The sequence below is a fragment of the Corticium candelabrum genome, chromosome 11, assembly GCF_963422355.1.
Source record: "Corticium candelabrum chromosome 11, ooCorCand1.1, whole genome shotgun sequence".
In the NCBI taxonomy this organism is placed as follows: Eukaryota; Metazoa; Porifera; class Homoscleromorpha; order Homosclerophorida; family Plakinidae; genus Corticium; species Corticium candelabrum.
Genome location: NC_085095.1, coordinates 3,855,183 through 3,879,606, shown reverse-complemented (window position 1 = coordinate 3,879,606; position 24,424 = coordinate 3,855,183). Strand labels below are relative to the sequence as shown.

Below are 24,424 nucleotides of genomic sequence, written 5' to 3'. Positions count from 1 at the left end.
GCTAACACAACAGGACCATACAAAATTACACTGAGCACTACATTTTGATGATCTTTCTGTTTGTTTGTTTGTCTGTCTGTCTGTCTGTCTGTCTGTCTGTCTGTCTGTCCAATTCCATGTTCATGTTGTATTGGAGAAAAAGATTTTCTACAATTCTGCAAAGATGCAATGCCAAAGTTATCCGTAGAAAACTTTCGAAACTGTCACCTAATCATGGTGATTTAGATAGGTTATTTGATTTTGACATTCAAGGTTAAGTCCATTAGTTAATGACTTTGCTGTTTGCAAGGACTGATTGGTATTAAAGAATCCTAGCATATGTACAAGTAGAATCTGCATGAGAATAAATTATCTGTCTGTCTGTCTGTCCGTCCGTCTCAGTCTTTTATACATCAAAGCTGATACAGATGAAACTAAAGTAACAACTAATGAACTATAAGTGTCACAACTGCAACTACAGATTACACCAATCTGGCTAGCTTTCTGTCTGTATGTTACTCTGATCATCTTACTAGCCAACACCGAGGCATTGCAACGCTGAAGTTGTATCGACATGTGTCTTCTCCATTGAGTCTTGAAATCTGAGGGATTGTTTCTTCCTTCTTCATCTGTGGAAAGTTTATTGAGGAACGTTTATGCTTTATCTCCCCACCCACCAAAATGCATGAAAAATAGTGGAGTAAAAGGGCAAGAGTGTACCCTCCAGGCAACTGCTCTTTAGAATATTTGCTGTATTTGATATCTGCTCTCCTTTTGCTGAAGCTTCATCCATATAGTTACTGCACTTTGCAGAATGTCCTGGCTCCAGGGGTGAGCAAGGACCACATCAAGCAACAACATTTCTGCCACATGTTGAGCCAAAAACAACGATGTCTGCTGTATAGTTGGATTTGTTATATCTATCTTTTGGTTTGATTTGATGTGGGCATTGTAGGACTTTGCAGGCATTCAGACCAGCACAAAACAACAGAATTATGACTGGCCCTCCACCCATTTTGCATGTTTAGCAAATGGTACACGTGTACCCTTCAACATCTAGTGTCTTTCCACATTCACATTTAGAGGCCCAAAGTAGTAAAGACAAAGGTAGACCCAATCCGAGAGAAGCTGCCAAGACAAAATTGCTAGATGAACGTTCAAACTCCTCTGTCTGTGTGTCTGTGTGTCTGTCTGTCTATCTGTCAAATATACACTTGATGGTAAGTAATAAATCGTAACGTGAACGTTCTCTATGACCCAATTATACACTGTTTTTGTTTGTCTGTCTGTCTGTTCGTCTGTTTGTCCGTCTGTCTGTCTGTCTATCAATACATATACTTCAAACATCAAACTATAATACATATCAGCAAAACGGCAAAAAGTAAAGTTTACAAGCTACATGAAAATACACATATGTGTACACATAGCAGCTAAGAAATTATGCTACTATTTGTCTGTCTGTCTGTCTCTCTGTCTGTCTACGTGCCTGTCTGTCTGTCTACGTGCCTGTCTGTCTGTCTACGTGCCTGTCTGTCTGTCTGGCTGACTGTCTGTTTGTCTATCTGTCTGTCAATAGGTTCCATTGTGGCCTTTTCTTATCAAGCTGTACCATGCCCAAGTCAAACCACACAGATGGAGAAAAACAGTCTCTTGATGACTTTATCTCATATCCAAAGAAATTGCAGCATAGAATAATTGTCCACCAAGATTGCTAGTGATAGTGCTACTGATATTATTATACAAGCACAGTCTGATAGAGATGCAGCTTGGTTGAGATCTGTGCAAGGATGAGGTGCTGGTGCATGGCTGGATGTCATCCCCACTTCTGCTAAGCACGCTTTAAAACTGTTTTAGCGTCTTACCTGAGGTTGGGAGTGGCTCTACCTTTTACCAATTAGATTAAAAGTGTGATTATGGTCATGACTTGGATGGATACGGATACCATCTTTTAACCTGCTAATATGGTGTGGACCTGTGGGGTCTCACAATTCAGTCTTAAATGGGTGGATCGAGTGAGTGCCTGTCTGACCTTCACCTTCCCCATCAAACAGAACCAAGACATCAATACATCAATAGTGAAGACCGTCCAGACGTTACAATGTTTGATCCAACTACTGAACAGAATTTGGATATTGATATGTCCCTGGCTCATCTGTGGAGTCAGGACATTATTAGGAGGGCTAGCAAGGAAAATGGTCATGCTGCCACGACAAGAAAAGAAATGAGAATGAAAAATATTCAGAAGAGCTTGTTCCAGGAGGATATGTATTAAGATTTGTTTTTCTTGTGATAGAACATTTTGGGAGGTGGAGCACAAAGACAGAGTATTTTTGCAGCATTTGTGACAACAGTCAGCGAATCCAGAAGCCAATTTTAATGCTTTCATGTTTATGTTGTATTGGAGAAAAAGATTTTCTACAATTCTACAGAGATGCAGTGCCAAAATTATCATGGTGATTTAGATAGATTATTTGATTTTGACATGCAAGGCCAAGTCCATTAGTTAATGTATGACTTTGTTGTTTGCAAGGACTGGTTTGCTTTCACAAATTCCCAGCATATGTACAAGTAGAGTCTATATGAGAATAAAGTATATATCTGTCAGTCTGTCTGTCTGTCTGTCTGTCTGTCTGTCTGTCTGTCAATACATATATTTTCAAAGAACAACACTACTACATTCTAGTCTGGCCCAAACGGCCGACGCCATAATTTAACTACGTGCGAATGAAGAATGTCGCAGTCTTGCCAACTTTCTGCTAATTACGCTAGCATTACACCTTTGCAAAGCTACCGACATGCATTTACGCCACAATAACTTAAATTCATGACTGTTCTTTCTTCCGTCTTCGTCTATAGACTGGAGTGACAGGCGGTGTAGGAATTGAGCTGCCTCTGAGCCCCAGCGTCCGAAGTGTTCGAACACTAATGGGATGCATTTGGAGGGGAGGCCCCAGACGTCCCTTTCTTTAGCGTATTTTTCTGATTTCTTGACCTCACGGGTAGCTGCTGTCTGTCTGTCTGTCTGTCTGATTCGTCTTCAATTAGATCCTTGGGAGGAGAGGACAGGAGTATTCAGCTAGAAGGTCCTCTCCTGTCTGATCCAGCAGTTTGCTCTGTAAATCAAACAACGTAACTCGAAGGTCTTCATAGCTCTGTCTGTCTCCGTCTGTCTGTCTGCATGTGTCTGACTGTCTGTCTGTCTGTTTGCAGTTGTGCTTATGCAAGATGTTTGGATGAATAGCTGCTGTCTGTCTGTTTGCTTTAGTGCAAGGCCATAAGCTTTTGAAGCATGTTTCCAGGGTTGGACTAGTGTAAGCTCAAGTTATGTGTAATAGTGTGGGAATTGTGAAAATAGTGATCTATTTGTGTCTGTTTTTATTCAATGACTTGTTGCTGTGTGTATTATTGGTAAAGTTTGCAATTGTTACATTTGTAGAGAGTTTATCTGCAGATACAATACATCAATCTTTGTGTCTGTCTATTTGCCTGTCTGTATGTTTGATTGTATTTGTTTAATTGTCTGTCAGTGTGTAGGTTTGCCAGTTTGTCTGTGTATGTAGATCAGTCAGTTTGTTCATCTGTGTTTTGTCAATCTCACAAACATTCTTAAATTGCCTTACACAAGACTTCAAAAGTTGAAGTTGTCTGTCAACGTTACCTCTTATAAATTGTATCAGTATTGTACAACTTTTTTTCTCCAATTGAGGAAAGTGACTACAGATTGTTAAAGTGTATTTCTTGATTGGACTGTTTTTAATTGTTCTCTTCAATTCTTAGATTGGATTTTTCAAGACGTGTGTCACATTGAGCGTAGCTGATCTTATAGCGACTAAATCTGTGAACCAAGGGAGTTTCCCAGGAGCAAATGGTGCAACAACTACAAACAATCAGCAAAATGTTAAAACTGGAGTCAAACATGAGGGCAGCAAAACGAAAACCAACTCTGTTGGAAGCTCAAAATCTGGTTCAAAATCAGGATCTCTGGATAATTATCGGCGTGTGAAGCGGCACAGGAGAACAACCAGCTCTCAATCATCAGACGATGAAGGTATTACGTTGGGAACATTTGAATTATCGGGAGAGGCTCGATCTACACGTACGTGGAGTAGACCTAGTGTAAAGGATTACAGCACAGGAACTACTAGCTCCTCGCAGAACAGTCACAGAAGTTCACAGGTTTAGTCTTCACATTGTACTGTGTAATTCTTATTATTTTCAATACTGGATTAGCTTTATGCCGAGGTCGACATACATGTACAAGTAGTTTGGGACTTGGTGACAGACAATTGTTAGAGGAGACTACCATCTTAGCTTGCTGTGATTTCTTGTATGTGTACAAAGGTTTATCAAAGTGCATGTAGTTACATATAGATCTGGCATGCAAATATGGCAACAAGTGCTAACTGTTTGTGATTGCGTACACTGGCGTGCTAAGTGTAAGCAGAGTTGTTGTGTCTTTGTATGCTGTGGATCAGCTGCTTATATTGAATGTGTGGAAGGGAGGGTCTCATAGCAATGAGTGTGGTGATGAACACAAAGCCGCACAGGTAGCAATGCAAAATCAAAGCATATGAGGTACGAAGTTGGTACAGTACTACTACTATACTGTGGCAGTAATGAACTCGAACTCAGGCTTTCTGAGCATAACAATAGTATGACAAAATACAATAAAAATTTGAGGCATCAAATGCCAAATTCTACAACACTCACACTCTCTCTCTCTCTCTCTCTCACACACACACACACACACACACACACACACACACACACACACACACACACGTCAGTTGCATTGCAATACAGTGCAGTGTTTGGTCTCTTCAATTTACTGGCACAAATGCAATGTTGATGGAATCAAATGCAACAGGAGGTGCTCCCTCAGACCTCTCATAGAGACATGCTGCAGTTGTACTGCTAATTTGGAGAGTCGATGAATATGCCGATGGTCCATTGTAGATGTCAGCAATTGCAACCCAGTTCAAGCCTCCATCACTAGACATGTGAATCGTCATGTTTTGACGTCCATTAGGAGATGGTGATGTATTTGTATTGGCATGTGACAGTAAAAGTTTTGTCTCCTCGTCGTCTTTTCCAGATGCAAACGTAGTCAGTGACATCTCACAGTTAGGATTTATAAGGTGAGATGTATTGAATCTTGTCCATGACATGCCACCATCCATTGATCGAAAAAACACAGGCATATAGCCATACCTCATGACCGCAACAAGAGAGCCATCAGATACTTCAGCAATAGCAGCTTCACCGGTCAACTGATCATTCGATATCCCTGGAACATATTTCCAGGTCAAACCTCTGTCATCTGAATATAAAACTGTTGTTAACGTTCCTTGTTTAGGCACTATAATTCTGCCTTGAAATGGTTTTCCGATTGCATATCGAACTACCCAGCCACCAGTTGGTCCACCGATCCTTCCGTGATGCGACAAATAGACTGGAGAGGTGAATGACTCTCCATTGTTGTCCGACAGCTGAATGACATCCACACAGTTGCCATAGTAGTCATCAACAGAGCATCTCGAATAAATCAAATAAATCCGTCCCTGAGCATCAAGAGCAGTATTGACGTTTGAATAAAAGTATGTCTTATTAGTTTTAGTGAGCACATCCGGGCCACTCCATGACATCCCACCGTCATAACTTCTTTTGACAACAATGTCCTTGTCGACACAGTGGCCGTCCGCAAGAGAGGCTTCAGCACCGTAGCACGTTGACATATTCCCAACGGGAGGTCTGTCCAATGGCACACGTCCTTCAGCAAAAGCTAGGAGCGTTCCATTCGCAGAACGAGCCAGGCAAGGAATTCGGAAGGTCTTATATCCTTCTGTTAACTTTGAATACACTCTTACGTCTACTGTTTCACGACTGAGCGTGAAACAGAAGCAGGAACATGCGACTATACACAATTTATAAAAATTCATGACGAAACTGGCTACACTCTCTCTTCATCTTATAGTCTTGCAGTTGTGACGCCTACGGGACATGTTGTAGCGCGCGCGGTTGAGTGATACGATGTGTGAATATAAATTAATTAAATTACAGTTTGCAATGTGTCAGTTCTTCATACTTGTTGTGAAGATGTTCACACTTGTGTTTAAGACATGCATGTGTAACATACAATATTAATTCTATAGAGGTAGTCGCCCGTAGTACATGTTACGTTGCGTGTTGTTGTTGTTGTTGTTGTTGTAAACTGTTGTTGCTGTTGTCATTGTACTGCTGATGGTGATGTTTGTTGATTTTGGTGTTGTTTGTTTAAGGTAATATTTGAATATACTAATAAAAAAGTATTGCAGGACTGTTGACTTTACCTGTATTTCTACCATTTTTGCTGTTGTATTGACATGAAATTGGCTGTTATTATTCATTTGCGTTGGTAGGCTAGATAGCTCCTGCATCATACGTACATTAAATGTAACTACAGGATCAAAGGAGCTGTAGAATGCAGGTACACTGTTTTATTGTATATTTTGGTGTTGTGACTTGGTCTGATCACAGGAAATTTAGGCCTGTGAATTGATATTGACAATGGCTATTATATGTCATTATTCTATTTACTAGTACCTAAATATAATTTTGATCACAATCTTGAGTTTGGATTTATCAATACAATGAGCTCAGTTCACATGTGGAATCTAATGGTGGATCTAGAACTGATAAAACCACTAGAATTTGAGAGAACTGGGTAAGTCAATTAATTGAGCCATGCAGGAATTATGGTTTTTGCAAATGGCAACATTGCTTGAGAGAAGATATGAATAATCGTGTATAGGGAAAAATGGTAGAATAGGTTTAGATTCTCTAAATTTGTTAGTGTTTTTGTCAGCATTTGGAGTATGCATGACAACCACATTGTCATTATTACTATTTGGAGTGAAGTAGTATAGGGGTATAGTTATTGTTTGTTGACACAGATTTGTACACGTGACAGCTAGTCATCCTCACTGGTAAGGCAGAGGTTCGAGGTATAGTGATAGACAGTATTACCAGTCAGTAAACTCTAGCTGATTTGTTGATACCTTAGATTTAGTGTTTCTGACGAGCATGCAGGGACATTTGTCCAACAGTTCTTGTCGGAAATTGTCAGACGAGGATCGGGAGAATCATTGTCAGAGAGTCTCCACCGATTCTCATCTTGATTCTATTCGCAGGCTTAATTGCTTTGTTTGCAGACGACTGAGACGGGCATTGTTCCTTTTAGGATTGAACAGCATTTTCCTTTGATATTTTCTTGTTTATTGACCTGTTTTTCTTGTGAGCTAATTAATTTCTGGTGTACCATGCATTTTTACCCTTCCCCAAATATTTTGTTATACAGAAAGGTTTGCTGACAACGAATTATATATATATATATATATATATATATATATATATATATTCCGTCCTTAGGGCGGATATGTGTTATCTGTATTATATACAAATATATGATAATATATATATATATATATATATATATATATATATTACATACATGGACGTTCCCCACTCCAACATTCCCAACAACTCAAGTACGCATGTTCCAACTACGTACCTCCTCTATCTCTAAATTCAGAAGTTGTAAAACCAACCTAGCATTCATTGTGTAACCACAATTTCACAGATAATTGTCGTAATAAGTTGTTTAGAGACTTTGAGAACGTCATGTGACTCATTGCAGAAATTCTCGAAGCCTTAGAGCGTAGGACCTTGAGACTGTATGATGTCAGAGACCGAGAGTTTCCACAGCAAGTGGATAAAATAGCTGCTGTAACTCTGTCAGCGTGACGAAAGTGTTTGCAGGCTTCAGCAGCTTTCTGCAGCAGCTCCTGCATTGCTGGCAGCCTTAATAGTGAATGAAAGCTGCAGGCTGTTGGCTACTGTTACATCGAAGAACCTGGGGCGACCCAGAAGAAACTCAGGATGAAATGTATCACCAGGACGACTGTTGTCACAGCCAGAACAACGTTAACGTTGTTCCCTTTTTGCATGCTTGTTGTCTGTTAGAAGAACGTGGTAAATCACTTTGCAAAGGGCGTCCTGGCGTTTGATCCGGAGAGGACCGTGACCGCAGCTAACCAAATGATTGCCAAGAGGGTAAAGAACTTGACTACAGACACATTTCAATGACGTCGACGATGGTAAGAACGTGAATAGAGGGATTCCTAGCCAAATCCGTATTGCGATCACGAATTCATGTGGTGACATGGCGAGGCCTAGGTTTGGGTTTGGTAATAATGCCTGCAACCAAGCAACAGCACGAGTAGTGGCAATGGTGTCTAATCTTGCTCTATCCCGAAGACTACTAACCTCTTTCAAGGATGAGGCTACAATGGAGTTGATTTAGTAGATCTAATGTCGCGTTGTGATGATGTTCTGAGATTACATGACGGAGGGAGATCATCGAGTTGTTTGAGTAGACGAGCGCTTGCTTCATCTTCCCCCAAAATCTTGGACTCTGACTCCAACTGGACCTGATTCATTGTGGATGTTGTCGTGTTAGACTGACTTAAAATGACTGCATCAAATGCCTAATAGAGTTGCAGCTACCTACAAAAGCTCAACCAACCTCACCAGCCTCTGAACTTCAATTTTCCGATGAGGTTACATAGAAGACTTCTCGTACTTTACGGTCGCCTTGGTTTCACGAGTGGCCACTTCTTCATTTCGAAGCTAGGGAAGCTGTGTTTTGCCACCTGTTTAGAAAGGGGCTTGCTTCTAATTACTAAACGAGTGAAGTCTAGGCCTGATGTACTCTCTTTCACAGTCCCTCTTATCGTACGCAGGCTAGAGACTGAGCCTGATGCTGCTTTTGTAGACTCGAACCATTAAGCCTCTCTCCGCCCTCGTCATTCCCCTAATTGTCAATCCTCGGCGTAGATCCAGAGAGGCTGGTTTCAGACCGCCTATTGACGTCACTGAATGCTCCCATTTACAGATAGTGCTCACCGTGTGCCAGCTGCCTTGGGCACATTTCCACATGCCGGGTAATCGACCTTTCTTACATAATTGTCTAGCTAGTATAGCTGCAAGGGCAACTTGCAACTAGCATCCGCGTCTGTGTAAGCTTTGTCAATTATCCAGGCATGTAATTGTTCAAATAAGAGAGACGAGAATACGCTTTGGTCACTTGTTTACGCTGGCCTCGCGTCAATAACTTATGGTAGTCACTATCACGGCAATTATAACTGAGAGCCTGTGGAGGTAGGAGTCCTGACCCACTGGATCCGCGCCTGTAGCCCTGTGTATTCTTCTGCTTGTTCAAACCTAATCCTGCAGTACGCACTAACGAGACACTCCACATTTCCTGGTGACTTTCGTTTTGTTTTCACCGAGCTCGTCGTACTTGCGTAGTACCGCTAGCTTTTTCTATTGCTTATAACCTTCTGCCACACTGCGAAGATCCATTTTCGATACCTTCTGGCTGTTCGACTTTCCTCTTTTCTTTTTGGGCTTTGGAGGAAGCTGCATTCTCTAGGTCAACAAGTCAAAGTACGGTGCGTGAGCAGTAGAATTACCACGCATGTGTAGTTGCTCCCTCGCCACTACGGGCACTGCTTCACGCTATACAGGCATGCCGGTATTGTCACCAGAGTCTGACAAGCAAGTCTCTGGTAATTCCCGCTTATACCGGCATGCAGCTAAATGCGCGGAATTACGGTATCGGCTCTCGGGAGCCGGTTTGTTATTGTAACAATATACGTCTGATAAACTTTGAGTCTGATAACGAGGAGCAATAATGACAAGCACTTAGTGCACTTTGTTTAAAGTGACTGAAACCTGTCTCTCCGCCGAGGATTGACAATCCGGGGTATGACGAGGGTGGAGTGAGACTGAGTCGAGTCTAGATTCTTAAAAAATAATTTTAGTACTTTGCTGACAGCTACAGCTTCAACCTGAGTCTTTTCCCCCAAAACGACATCTTCCCCTCGAAAACTACCTGTTCACAGATATCATTGATCAAACCTAGCGTAATGTAACGTATCAAAACGTAACGTAGATAGTATATTAGCAGAATACGTTCGTTCAACGTCGTTATCTAGTTTTGCGTACCCTGACCTTTGGTCGCGTGATAGCCCTTTCCAATTAGAGGCGAATTTGTCTCAGAGATTTCCACCTGCCTCTCCCACAACCACAGACACCTCTTTACAAGCAGTTTTCTTACCGATGACGTCCTTATCATAGAGCTTTCGCCTCGACTTGCTACAAGCAAGGATACCGTCTGGTGGCTTCTATAAGCTTTTCTTCCATTTTCCAAAATGTGTGATTGGTTAAAGAAATCGCATGCTTAAATGCTCGAACCTCCGTTACGTCGAAATAGAACACCATCATAGAACGAAACGTAACGTAAAATAAAGCGTATCTCGTAACGTTACCTTACGTTAGATTACGTAGGTTACGTTACGTTACATTGTATCAGTGTAGGGTATGTAAACCGCTCTTAGGACTGAAGCCGGTTCACATTACGACGCTGGCACAGCGTACTGCGAGCGTCCTGGACGCTAACAAGGACGCTCACACGAGCATCAGCGACGACGCTAGCGCTGTACCATTCACAGTATTGCGTCTGACGAGCGTTCATCGCATAAAGAACACACTGCGACAGTCGTCTGGCGCTGCAAAGTAACCACGTATGTACAATGTACTCGCGACAGACATGGACGACGACGTTTTGCTTTTCTTGCGCTGCTGCGCCGTAGTCTCGATCAAGCGTTTTCGCTCATCCTTATGTCCTTGTAGTCCTTTGACTGAACTTGCCAAATGCAGGGAAAACCACGCACACACTCAATGAAAACTTTCATCGACGAATCAATGATCGATGCCATGTGAAGGAATAGAGTATCCCGGATACGCCCAGCGACTGACTTTCGATTGGTTGAAACGGAGCACATGATGTCATCGGACGCTGAGTCACTTCCGGCCAGGATGCTCGATTAGAACTTTTCTCTATTCCAGCGTCGTGGACGCTCATGTAGCGTTGTGCGAGCATCGCGGGCGCTGACGTGTTCACAGTGTGACGCTGACGCTCGCTCATCGTCTGCGTCCAGGACGCTCGCGCCAGCATCGTACTGTGAACCGAGCTTATATCGAATGTCAGAATATGTATCTATATCTAACTATCATAAAAAAGTTATCAATGCAATTTAGGTTACCTAGACATGTATATGTGTATGTACGTATAGGTACAGACAAGGAATTATCTAACTACATGCAGACAATGATATCTTCAATTTTCTTCAGGAAAACGGTACATGACATGCCAGCGTGCTAATTAACGCATGGCCATGATTTTAGCATTTAACTCAAACAAATAGAATACAAAACTATCTTGTTGCTACTCATTGCTCCTTTGCAAAAATGTTGATTTGACTGGTGAAGTCTAGCAATTGATAAGAGCATAAATGACAAAGTTTTGATAACAGTAACATATTGCTAATTGCAATCAGTCAAAATGGGACGCTTTGGTTCATCAGGTTTGCCTTTCCCCATCTTCACCATCTTACGGGGCCCACATTTTTTGTAGTCTTTTGTTTGAACGACTTCTAAGAGAGCGGTGAGAACTTTGTCAGCCGTAGGTCGTTCTTTAGGATTGTCTTTGACCATGTCAATGCACTGAGAGCGGATATTTCGTTCCTTAATCTTCTGAACATGATCTTTTCGATATTCCCTGTTTGCCGACACCCCAGTAAATAGCTCGCACAGAGTGACTCCCATACTGTAGATATCTGTCATTGTGGTTTTGTGTGCTGTACTCCCGTCTTCCCGCATTCTCTCTGGAGCTGTGTGTTGAGGACTCATTAGTCCAACTGATAATTGGGCATCTTCAAGTCGAGCTGCTCCCAGGTCTCCAAGCTTTGCTGTCATATTAATGGCAATCAGAATGTTAGTAGGACGAAGGTCACCATGAAGAATAACGTTAGGCTTCTAGATACACAATTGCAAAAGCATCATGTGATTGTCTATAACTAATTTGCAGATCGACGTATTGATATTGCTACATATGTTTATCTAAATGCTTTTGCTGCATATGTATAGCATTGGTGTGAGCATAAAGTCAGTCACATGCTTGCATTTTAAATGTGTCGACTATACGTATTTACATTATTTTACTTGTCATAAGTATAGCAACGTTGCTAGCTGTAGCCGTAAATCTATTTATGAAACATTCTGGTGTAGGTCTTTTGTCTAGATATGTATAGGTGCTCGACTATGTAAGTGTCCAGGAGTCAACAGTATATGTATGCACCCGACTTGTATTCACATGTATGTATAATTGCTGATGTGGGTAACATACCAATTAAGCATGCTGTGATGTAATGTAGTGTAAAGTAATGTAATGTAATGTAATGTAAGGTATGTAATGTATTGTAATGCAATGCAATGCAATGTATTGTAATGTAATGTAATGTAGTGTAATGTAATACAATTTAGTGTATTGTAATGTAACGTAATGTAATTTAATGTAATGTAGTGTGATATAATGTGAGAAATATGAAATACGGTGTGCTTGTGTACCTGGTGTGGTGTGTGTGTGTGTGCGTACGTGTGTGCGTGCGTGTGGTGTGTGTGTGCGTACGTGTGTGCGTGCGTGGTGTGTGTGTGTGTGTGTGTGTGCGTGCGCGTGCGTGTGTTCTGTCACAACACAGTGGGATAATATCTCAAATGAAACAATAAGACAAAGATGGGGAGATCCTGACATTATATAAACATCAAACTTATAAGACGATCTATGCAATGGTTAGGCCATTTGGCGCGAACCCAACCATCGAATTCCCAAGATGTGCTTCTTTGGGTGGTTATCAGAAACGTCCACAAGGTGGCCCTAACAAACGCTGGAAGACATAATTAAGAAAGACCTAAAATGATCTGAAAATTCTTCCAGAAAGCTGTTGGTATGACTTAGTAAATAAATCAAGATCTGCCTGGAGAGACCATTACCATGCCTGTCTGTAGTCTAATCAAGTGTCATCTGGCAATGTTGATTACAACTGTTGTCTGCCCTGAATGCCTCAGAGGTTTCAGGCACATTAGTGACTTGAAGAGACACAAATGCATTGCTGAAAGAGAAAAACCTATACATGAGCAAAAAGGAGCCATTGAATGCCAGACATGTAAGAAGTACTTTCGAAGCAAAGGAGGCTATGCAATACACAAACGCATCGATATTCATGAGAAAACTTTTTTTATGATTTTGTCTTAGTCCCCATTGAAGGGGTAGAGTGTCCGTTTAGACGGAAGGAATACAGGAGGAGGAGGTGTGCACCAGCGTAGCGTGGGGGGAGGGGGCTGGGGAGACTATAGCCCCAAACATTTTGGGCGTGTCACTCTGATTCAAGCAGAACTACAGGTTTAAGTTCCTACTAGTAGACAGTAACAGTCCGCTCGACTACGTTGACTATATCTCTTTGATAATTGCCGAGCGTAGCGAGGCTTCTAGTTCGAGTCGCACAACAGAAAGGGGCGTGGTCCTATATGGCAATCCATCGAGCTCTCGGCATATATATATATATATATATATATATATATATATATATATATATATATATTTCACAACCACGTTTTATTATAAGACCTACTTCAAGAAAATCGTTTCCGTGTCCGACTACAGATCAGTATAGGAACGATTTGTGCCCCTGACTAAACGGCGAAGAAAAAGCCTCATAAAGTTCCGTCGCCCCATCCTTAGGTACTGTAGCTATTGTGTGTACTTGACAACCAAGAAACACCTTTACTAGCTGTACGGTATCCGTAGGCGCCTCGCGTTCGTGAGTAACACGTCCAACGGAGTTTTCAGACCGTTTACTGAAACGCCGAGTCCTAGCTAGACAATACGTATTTGTTGAAACCCTAGCTGTCATGGAAGTAAACATGCAAACTTCCTAGTAGTTTAGATTACGTATATAAGACAATTGAAATGTACAGTCTAGGTATGCACTCAGTTCCGTTGTAACGACAGTGGTATGGTATTTACTGAGATAGAAATTGATACCGGCAAACATTGACTATCAACAGTGTTAGATGCAGCACAGTGTAGTAAAGGATTGATTGTAGTATGGGACGTGTGAATAGTTGACTACAGGTGGCATGCAACTCCTGAAGGTGTTTCTCGGTTGTCAAAGTACACACAGTCCGTAGCTACAATACAAAAGGATGGGGCGACGGAAGTTCATGAAGCGTTTTCGTCGTCCTTTGCTCTTAGACGAATCGTTCTTAGACTCATATGCAGTCGAACACGGAAACGATTTTTAATTAAGATAGGTTCTATCATGAAACGTGGTCGCGGGGAGGAGAAATTTGATATTTGTGTGTACACACACACACACACACACACACACACACACACACACACACACACACACACACGCACACACACACACACACACACACACCAAAAGCTCGATGGAGAGCCATATAGGACCACGCCCATGTCTGTTGTGCGACCCGGATTAGAAGCCTCGCTACGCTCGGCAATTAGCTGAATGCCAACTACAGTCAACTATTCACACGTCCCGTACTACGATCAATCCTTTACTAGACAGTGCTGCATCTAACACTGTTGATTGTCAATGTTTGCCGACATCAATTTCTATGTCAGTAAATACCATACTACTGTCGATCGTTACAACGTCACTGACAGCATACTTATACTGTACATTTCAATTGTCTTGGTCACGATCGCGAAGCGGCGACCACCTAAACCGGGCCTATATACGTAATCTAAACTACTAGGAAGTTTGCATGTTTACTTCCGTGACAACGTTTCAACAAATACGTATGGTCTAGCTAGGACGCGGCGTTTCAGTAGACGGTCAGAAAACTCCATTGGACGTGTTACTCACCAACGTGAGGCGCCTACGGATACCGTACAACTAGTAGTAAACATCATTATTTCAGTATGATAAAACCAGTGTCGAGAAGTCGTGGTCACGCAAAGTGTGCATGACCATCACTTATTTAAGACGTTTACTACGCTATCCGGCAATGGCAGAGACAAAGAAGACCGCATCAAAAAGGCATGCAGAAGCCTATGCATTAATGATTATTTAAATAAGTCTAGTTAGGTCGACAACCCGATTGACGGGAGAATGGAATCTCCTGCGAATTCGTTACCTAATGATTTGTTTGCACTCCACGGTACTTTCCCCACTTCGTGCTCAGGTTATTCTAGCTAACTAGCTGGTCCTATGCTAAAATTGGTCAACGCGTTTGCACTGAATTGGTATTCTAGATGCCATTTAATTTGACGACCGCAGCGAGCCACGAAAACTTTTTTGGCACGAACTGTAACAGTGTTTCCACCCCTTTCTAAGCACACTGATGGCACTCAGTCCCGCCGTCTATAATTGATACTATTTACTTAGATGTCTACCAACTGCGAGTTAGAGAAGTAGAAAATGGGCGTGGTTTTGCCTGTAAGAAATGGGCGTGGTTGCTGTCAAATCTGTTAGCTCCAAACTTGAGGACCACGCTACGCCGGTGAGGTGTGTGTGTGTTTTTTAGTGCGTAGTTAATTAAAAAGTTGCGCATGTAGGTATACGTTAATACCTAATCTATACAAGTTTTTATTAAAAAGCTTTTACTTACCATTAGAGAATGTAGATAGTTTAGTGCACATAAACAATCCCTTCCAATGTCGACCTTTTCTCGCAGAGTTAGTTGAGAGTAATTAATTTTAAGCACATCACCCAAGGAACATTGAAGGAGTTCCATAACTAGCCACGCTAATGTAGTTTTGCCGTTTGTTTCCAAGCAGAATCCATAGACTGGAACAATGTTGGGATGATGTATTTTCCAAGCAACAGAAACCTCTTGTAGAAAGAAATCGACCTGACGTTTTATGTTTTCTTGATCTTGAGTTAGAAAATCATAGACCTTTTTGACAGCAACTGTAGAGCCTTGCCATTCAGCGACAACAACTTCTGTTAAAAATAAAAAATACTTAATTTACTAATTGTCATTTAAATTTGGCATTACAACTTAGTTACAGTCGCACCTCCAAATGAACCTTGTCCTAGCTTGTCTTCCTCTACAAACTTTATGTTGCCTGAAGGAATCCTCAGAATCTCTTTGCTTTGTTCATCTTTCGCTCTTCGTTCTTCTTCAGCTTCTTCGGCTGCATCAAGCAGTTTTTTCTGCTGTTGAATGCTTTTGTTTAAAGACTGCAGCACTTGCTTCATTCCTTCATTTTGCTGCCTTTCAATATTAAGTAGGAGTTTCATCTTGGCTGTTTCATTACTTTCTTCTTTACCGGTTGTTTGTGCACTGGCCACGGTTAGAGATCGACACCTCGGCAGTCCTGGTGATTTGCTGTCTTTTGATGAATAAGAAAATATTTCCTTTTTCTGCTCCTTCGCTTTGCCTTCAACAGCCGGATCTTGCGATTCTGCAGAGGTGATTACTACTCTGTTCTCCTGTTGAAGAAGAAAAACGTATAGGCATATATAGTAATTTAATATATAATGTTTTGGAATTTCTCGACTTGGTTCATTACCGTTCGGTTAAAGCGAGTGCCAGAAATGAAAGTGCCAGTTGTGTACTGAAGAATTCCTGCTGCAATTAGAAACAAAGTCAAAACAATAAACATTTTTATTGCATACTACATTTAACAAGCTGATAATTCTGAGATTATAACAATCCGAACATTAAGCGGAAAAGGTTGCAACTCTTTTATAATGTTTGATATTAGACCAAATTCCGCAGCTTAAGTGCTCAGAAGTGTCTGTGGTATAGTTGTAGATTAGATGGTAAGGACGGGTCTACGGTAAACGGCTTATCTGGGGAATAGTTCAATTTACTAATGTAGCTAGTGCGGGAAGCACTGTGTTCAACAATACAATTTACTATATATGGATACAGAATATGGCAACTTGTGATATAGCCCCACCAAAAGCCTTCAATTTCGCTCATCTAGAACATTGGCCTTAATGATATTGACTTTTCTATAGCGCTTCCGTGACGCCTCTGGTTTAGCCTCCAAGAGAAAAACAAACCTACTTTAGCAGTCTTATGTACCCTATGGAGCGAGCGGGAAGACGGTCGACTTTCTTTAGATATGCGCTTACAAATGCTGCAACTATATATATATATATGGCGACTTCCATGACCATACTTGACTATTTGGCTGTCGGTCTGCGAGACGCCCAACCGGCGGAGAAATTGCAACTATATACCCAAACATTACCCTAGAGTCTGCAACGATCAGGGCATGCAAGACAAAGAACAGAAACAGTTACGACGACAACAGCAGGACCGGATCCAGAAGGGGTTCAGGGGGTTAAACTCCCCTCTTTTCCAATAGGCGTGGTTCAATAATTTCATCTAATTTCATTAGAAAAGAGAAAATTAGTAGTGCTATAAATAACTGCTAACGGTGAACCCTCTTTCTGGATCCGGCGCTGAACAGGCAGTCGTGAGAGAAGAGTCATCTGGAGAGACTAACCTAGACCTCGTGGTACCAGTAGATGCCTTAGATAACGAATTAAGACACGTAGCTACTTCTCTAGCAACACACACTGATCACAGCCAACACCGTTGCCGTCTAAACAGAAGTGCAAAAGATGCTGACGTCGCCAGCCAATTAAGTCACAGTCGGTCTCCATGTTCACCTAGCGACAGCAAATGCCCCGAGTGCAACATAATTGGTCATTTTGCTGCAATGTGCTTCACTCACCCAAACGTCCAGTCTAGAAAGAGAATTTACAGGCTTCAAGTTCTCATACAATTACACCAATACAGTTGAAAGTGGACCATGCGCTGATGCAACAGTCATTCCAGAATTCGTATAGAATCGAGAACACTTCCAAAACACTAACAGAGCATACTCAGAGGATCATATAAAAGTCCGTCTGTAGCTTTTTCCAAGCATCTGTCAGCGAGAAAATGTCACATACGCTTGTCCAATATAAATTGTCGAGAGTCTTCACGCACCACTATTGGGCAGGCCAGCTATCGATAAATTCAATATCGTGTCAAACGTTGGTTGGCCATCTTCAAGCCAACACAGTATAGATAGCTATGGTGAGAACGGTTGGACACTTTTGTCTCGCATGCGGATAGTATTACATATCTCAGTTTCCGTCCTGTTTTCGGGCTTGGGTTAATCTGGACTATACTGTTTGCGAGACAATTTCCAACCGTTCTCACTCTCTACTCCTAGACAAATAGCTTGAAATAAGAACTGACCTACGCAAAATCAAAGCCATCTTGCAATGAAAACACTACTGAGGTCAGGAGATTCGTGGGTGTGGTCAATCAGATGGAAAAATATAGCTCCAATCTAGCCCAAAAGTCAGAACAACTTAGAGTGCTACATATTTCAAGACCACTTGGGACTCAGCCACTGAATACAAATGCGACAGAAAGCATTTACCCGGATCAGAAATGATCTGCAGCCCTACTTTGGCATTATACCAACTGAATCGTCCATCACTGCTGTCAGCTGAAGCCTCTTCGTATGTCGTAGAAGCCGTTTTTATTCAGCAAGATTCCACTACTAAACAGCGGAAAGAGTGGCATATGCCTTTAGGAGTATGTCTCCTACAGAGTGCCATTAGGTCCAAAGTAGAGTATGAGGCACTGGGTTAACGGTTGTATGGGCATGTATTGTGAGATTAAGGGAGTTTCTGACAAGACAACAAGATCCCACTAGTAAAAAGTGGAAACTAGTAGCATATGCCCTAGGAGTACGTCTCTTACTGAGTGCGATTATAAGCCCAAATAGAGATGGAGGCATGGTTTAGCGGTTGTATGGGCATGTGAGAAATTCAAAGAGTTTCTGATAAAACAAAATTTTCAAAATCATACTGCCCACAAGCCACTGTGTCCGTCCCCTACTAAGCACCAAGTGTCTCCACGAGTTGGTTTGTCGTATTCAACGATTCAGAATAAGGCTCATGAACTTCTTATACACCATCAACTATGCATGTGCATGGCAAGAACTTGAACAGTTTAAATATTCTGTGTTGGAAACCCTCTAGGAAATCTCTCAGGAATACAAGAATACAATACAATACAGGAATACAGCCTTTCAGTGATTCAACTTTTATCAGTTAGAAAACATGGTCTTCAATGAGTCCGAGACCTTCAACAGTCTGATAATGAAGTTTGCTGAGAGCCACGACAATATTCCACTCAATCCTAGCTTAGATCAAAGCAACTTTGCGACTACATTGGTCATGCGAAAGTACTTTAAATGAGGAGCTGCTAGTTCGAGAGGAGACTGATTGTACCGAGCCTTTTGCCAAGAGATTTGGGACAGGCTACATTTTGCCAATCAAGAAATTACGAAGTGCCGTTTGACAACAAGGAAATCGGGCTGCTGGCCTCGACTAAACAAACAGTTGGAAGAGGTGGTCCAATCTTGTCATGTTTTGTACTCAAGGAATCACGCAGAGCCTATGATATATTGCATCAACGCTTCTGGAATTAATTGCCATAACAGAAAGTGGAGTTTCTATAATCGAATGGAAGAACATTGAAGCGGCGCACTTACTGTGGCGACCTTCTCAGATATAGTTTGCCACCTGAAATCGATATTTAATTTTTGATAACGGACCTCAATTCTCCTATTTTGCATTCAGAACGTTTGCCTTATCATATGAATTCAGGCACAAGACACAAGTCCTAGATATTTCCAGAGCAACGGAGAGGCAGAAACGGGAGTCTAAACAACAAAAAACATTATGAAGAAGACGTACACAAAATATCTTCCCTACCTACGATTGCTGGCATATCATACAACACCTCTATACCGAGCCAGAGGATAAAGCCCTAACCTATTTCTGATAAGACGGAAGCGGCAAGCAACGCTCAAATAACACATAGTGCCATGCACGCCGTCTTGGACCTCACTCATACAAGCATACGACTGCCTAAAGGAGAGACAGAAAAGCCGATTCTGATACACGCCAGAGCCAAAGAAATAACCCCACTGCAAACAGGTAACCCTATTGTCATCTCACACAAACAAGAATACAGAGAAGCTATTGGCAGCGCCTTGATCTTCTTTACATTGTCAACAGTCCAGAGAGAATGATCCAGAAAAACGGCATAATCAACTTGAAAAGAAGCAGATCAGCAGACATTGTCCAGTGATAAGTAACTTAAGGAATAGCAAGGAGACCAGCATCAGAGAGAGAGAGGGCAGAGAGAGAGGGGAGAGAGAGAGGGGGAGAGAGAGACGGGAGAGAGAGAGGGGAGAGAGAGGGGAGAGAGAGAGGGGAAAGAGAGGAGAGAGAGAGGGGAGAGAGAGAGGGGAGAGAGAGAGGGGAGAGAGAAAGAGGAGAGTGAGGGAAGAGAGAGAGAGGGGAGAGAGAGAGGGGAGAGAGAGAGAGAGGGGAGAGAGAGAGGAGAGAGAGAGGGGAGAGAGAGAGAGAGGGGAGAGAGAGAGAGGAGAGAGAGAGGGGAGAGAGAGAGAGGGGAGAGAGAGAGGGGAGAGAGAGAGGGGAGAGAGAAAGGGGAGAGAGAAAGAGGAGAGAGAAAGAGGAGAGTGAGGGAAGAGAGAGAGAGGGGAGAGAGAGGGGGGAGAGAGAGAGGGGAGAGAGAGAGGGGAGAGAGAGAGAGGAGAGAGAGAGAGAGAGGGGAGAGAGAGAGAGAGGGGAGAGAGAGAGAGAGGGGAGAGAGAGGGGAGAGAGAGAGAGGGGAGAGAGAGAGAGGGGAGAGAGAGAGGGGAGAGAGAGAGGGGAGAGAGAGAGAGGGGAGAGAGAGAGAGGGGAGAGAGAGAGAGGGGAGAGAGAGGAGTTGGATAGCATGCTAACCAAAGAGTCCTTTAACATAATTGACTTCAGTGTGCATTCATTCTTGTAGGACAAAAGGGCTTTAAGATTACTTCAGAAAAGCTGGGCAGTTGTGATTTGTCTGCCTAGCAGAAACTAAATCGCCACCCCACCTACCCACCCACGCATCCACGCACACGTAGACACAGACACAGACACACAGACACACACAGTGAATCACGCGCGCGCGCGCGCGCACACACACACACACACACACACACACACACACACACACACACACACACACACACACATGGATATGCCCCTCGGAAAGTTCCGAAGATAGCACCCCCTGCCTATTTCTACGTAGGAACCCCGGCGCTACTTGGAGTTTAGGCCGTGCCGACGAACCCCTTGATGCGCGGCCAGAGCATCGAAGGGCACTAACTTTGGCGCAGCCGCGAGACTGGACCTCAAGTCCACACGTACCCGCATATACTGCGTGATGTTCTGTCAAGCTAGCGGTCTAGTCCGTCCCCAGTCAAAGACCAGCTACTCCTCTATACTCCTGAGTCGAGAGAGGTAATTGTGAAATTACGTCTATACTCGTCCGCGAACCCATGACCTCAACGTTCCGGATGTTTCCGTTCTCCAAATGCAACTCTCTAACCAACTGAGCTACATACGATACACACACACACACACACACACACACACACACACACACACACACACACACACACACACACACACACACCGTAATTAATAGTTATATGGAGCGTTTTAACTTACATTTCATCGTATCTTCCATCATTCTGGCTACTTCTGAATGACGATTTTCTTTGGCAGCATCGATAGGTGACATTCCTTCCTGACTACAACAGCAAATTTTACAAAATTACATTCCACTAAACAAACAATTTGTTACAGTAAATAGCAATTCACCTTCTTCTAGTAGGGTCTCCTCCTAGAATGATGAGGATGTTGACGCATTTGACATGACCATTATTTGCTGCGTACCATAGGGGGGTTCTTCCATTAGCATCACTTATGTCAACAGTTTCAAGATAGGCAGAAAGGCGTGTAACAGTAAGTGGGTGGTTTTCTTTAGCCGCATAGTGAATTGGAGCAACTTGAAACTGGAAAGAAGGCAGATCGATACTGTAAATATTATACTATGTTTAGTTTGAAGGTATTACATTAGACATGCCAACTGCTATCATATTTGCCAGTGAATCAATTTTTAAGTAAATAGGCAGTACTAATGACATATGTGTTTACATAAAATTATACAAGCGACAAAGATAGGCCAATAATAGAAAATTTGTAAATTTTGACCTATGTACGCAGCCTATACGTTAAAACGTATACTGCTGTTCGTTTCCTTAGCATGATTGACTATTCTATTCTTTATAAATAATCTTTTTTAAAAAGTATACTATATTGGTACGTCAAACTCACCATGTTTTGTTTCGTTGCATCTGCTCCCTGTTTTAGCAGCGTCCGCACAAGTTTATCCAGGCCTGCTGCTGAAGCAAGGTGCAGAGCTGTTTCACTAGCCTTGAACAAAAACATTGTAAATTCAGTCATGCACTGAGTACGCTATTTTGCGTCAACTGCCTTTCCGCTTAGTCGTACGTACCACAGCTAAATATTTTGTAGTACTGAGAAGTTACTTGCACCGTTTCAATCGTAGTCTAGTCAACAAAGTAGTTTAAACATCAGCTTACTGCGTCAGTTGAATTCACAAGTGCTCCTTTGTTCAAAAGAAATACCGCCATTTCCTCGTATTTTTTATGAGTTGCAAGAAGCAGAAGTGGTCTTCCCTAGAATGCAATGTGATATTTGTAACACCAAATTGGTCTTTTAATGGCTTCAAACGGAATTTATTGCTCCTAAGCCAGAATCTACCTGTTCATTCGTTGCGTTGACGTCTGCACCAGCTTCTAATAAATCTGCTACTTTGTCGATGTCGTTTTCTCCAACAGCTGAACACAAGTCGGCCATTCTCTATAATCAAAAACTATATTATTCATACTTACAACTTAACAACGCCATACGCACTAAAGACTGACGGTTTTGACAGATCCTATCTAGTAGCACTCCTAGACTTTCTCTATTGACCAGAAATAAAACTGTTAATTCAATTTTGTTTGTTTTCCCCTTGCACTGCCAGGCTTTACCGTTCCTGCAATTAACTTGCACAATTACTGTTCTAGATTCGAGCTCTACCGTGAGTGTATACATAGAAGTACATGAAATGCGGTTGTGCAACGCAGTGACTCGTATCATGAAGCTACTTGGTTTACAAAGGCCTTGGAGTTCACAAATCAACAACCTTGAAGGCAAGGTCACAGTGAGCGTAAACCTTAATTTGCTATACATGATAGTCTGAAAATGTTCCTATAATGTCGATTCGACGTCGTGACTTTGGTTACACACGCAAAATGTCACGTTTACTAAAGTTTTGTACCTTTACATATTACGTTGCAGGATCACGTTCAGTTGCTAACGATTAATGCATGATTATTCAAATGGTCGATCTTGGTATGACATCGCAAACCCAGACAAACAAGAAACTGTTGATTGAGTGGCCTTCTTTCAAAAAATAGACGAAACGAGGTAAACAAGTGCTACGAACAGGTTCATTGTGCACTTCGTCATAAGAGCGTGTTCTGGCAGAATGCCCGTACCCCTCTAATACTTATTGACATGTACACAGGAATTACTATTCGAATTTCCGTAGATTCCTTACAACGGTTACGGCCACATCCATTTTCAGTACGCGGTTACGCCCCTCATACTCTCGAACCATTTTTCTCTATCTGCGAGACTGGAAAGCTCTAATTCACTTTCTTACACAACTCTTTTCTAGCGCTTAGCTCTACCAAGAGTTTGCTAAGTGTTCTGTGTATCGCGAGCCAAATTTACTTCCTGTTCAATAGCAATCTATTTTACACTGCCCGAAGTGCGCTCAAACTTTAGTGACTGACAAGCAGAGATATCGCATGCAAGTTTCTGTACCTTTCCAGCTGCAAGTGAAACAACTTCAGCGAGTTCTACAACGGAGAGCTCGAAGTGGTGCAGTTACATCCCACATCACCTACATTTCACAGCACCCGGATGCGCTCCTCCTCCACTTAATTAAAGAGTTGACCAGGATATCAACACTGTAGGTTACTTTCAGACAATTATATATGTATATATGTATATATTATTATTTTATTATATATCATTAACACTCACATCTAGCTATTCCCTCCCTAACTTAAAACTTAGTAATACATCATAGTGTCATCTAGAGAAGAAAAATGTCCCTAAAGCGAGATCATGCTCTAATGCAATTCTCCTTAAATTACCCTTCCGTTGTACACCCAAAGTTTACCCAACAACTGTTCAGAAAAATTTCGGAGAACTTGATTCAAAGTAATCCCAGTGAACGTCGTTGTTTCTAATATATATATATATATATATATATATATATATATATATATATATATATATATATATATATATATATATATATATATATTGGGGCTTGGTTGAGGGCAATCTCCAACTCAAGTCTAGGCCTGGCCATGTCTCCGCGTGAACTTGTGACTTCTCTGCGTTTGCGTCTGGGAATTCCGGTTTTTCCAGCACCCCCCACACTTAGTCCGTTGTGTGTGCGGTCATGAATTGGACATTTTTGGTGACCATGCTCTTGGCTGTGGTCCTCTTCGGATTAAGCGACACGA

General features: G+C 42.0%; 3 protein-coding genes across 7 annotated transcripts in view; 1 reads left to right on the top strand and 2 right to left on the bottom strand.

Annotated features, from left to right (window-relative positions):
* Positions 1–4,393, top strand: part of LOC134186722 (integrin alpha-V-like) — a 35,769-nt gene extending 31,376 nt beyond the window's left edge. For both annotated transcript variants that reach the window (XM_062654753.1, XM_062654752.1), the window contains one exon: positions 3,757–4,393. In XM_062654753.1, coding sequence (XP_062510737.1) covers positions 3,757–4,161 — 405 coding nt within the window. In that variant the 3' untranslated portion in view covers positions 4,162–4,393. The remainder of the gene's footprint in view (positions 1–3,756) is intronic.
* A 167-nt stretch (positions 4,394–4,560) lies between these two features.
* LOC134186903 (sialidase-1-like) lies at positions 4,561–5,968 on the bottom strand. The gene has a single exon (XM_062654988.1). The coding sequence runs from the start codon at positions 5,916–5,918 to the stop codon at positions 4,800–4,802; it is 1,119 nt and encodes a 372-aa protein (XP_062510972.1). The 5' UTR covers positions 5,919–5,968; the 3' UTR covers positions 4,561–4,799.
* Positions 5,969–11,190: 5,222 nt separating this feature from the next.
* LOC134186915 (poly [ADP-ribose] polymerase tankyrase-1-like) lies at positions 11,191–23,800 on the bottom strand. Of its 4 annotated transcripts, none has more exons than XM_062655003.1 (10): positions 23,712–23,800; positions 22,599–22,697; positions 22,418–22,513; positions 22,149–22,247; positions 21,633–21,826; positions 21,480–21,562; positions 16,466–16,524; positions 15,968–16,385; positions 15,559–15,893; positions 11,191–11,898 (listed from the first exon to the last, which is right to left on the bottom strand). In XM_062655003.1, the coding sequence occupies exons 2-10, from the start codon at positions 22,692–22,694 to the stop codon at positions 11,407–11,409; spliced, it is 1,872 nt and encodes a 623-aa protein (XP_062510987.1). In that variant the 5' UTR covers positions 22,695–22,697; positions 23,712–23,800; the 3' UTR covers positions 11,191–11,406. The 4 variants fall into 4 exon arrangements, with proteins under 4 accessions (XP_062510987.1, XP_062510988.1, XP_062510989.1 ...); XM_062655004.1 differs by lacking the exon at positions 23,712–23,800 and adding an exon at positions 22,763–22,888; XM_062655006.1 differs by having other exon boundaries at positions 11,646–11,831.
* Between the last annotated feature and the right edge of the window lie 624 nt (positions 23,801–24,424).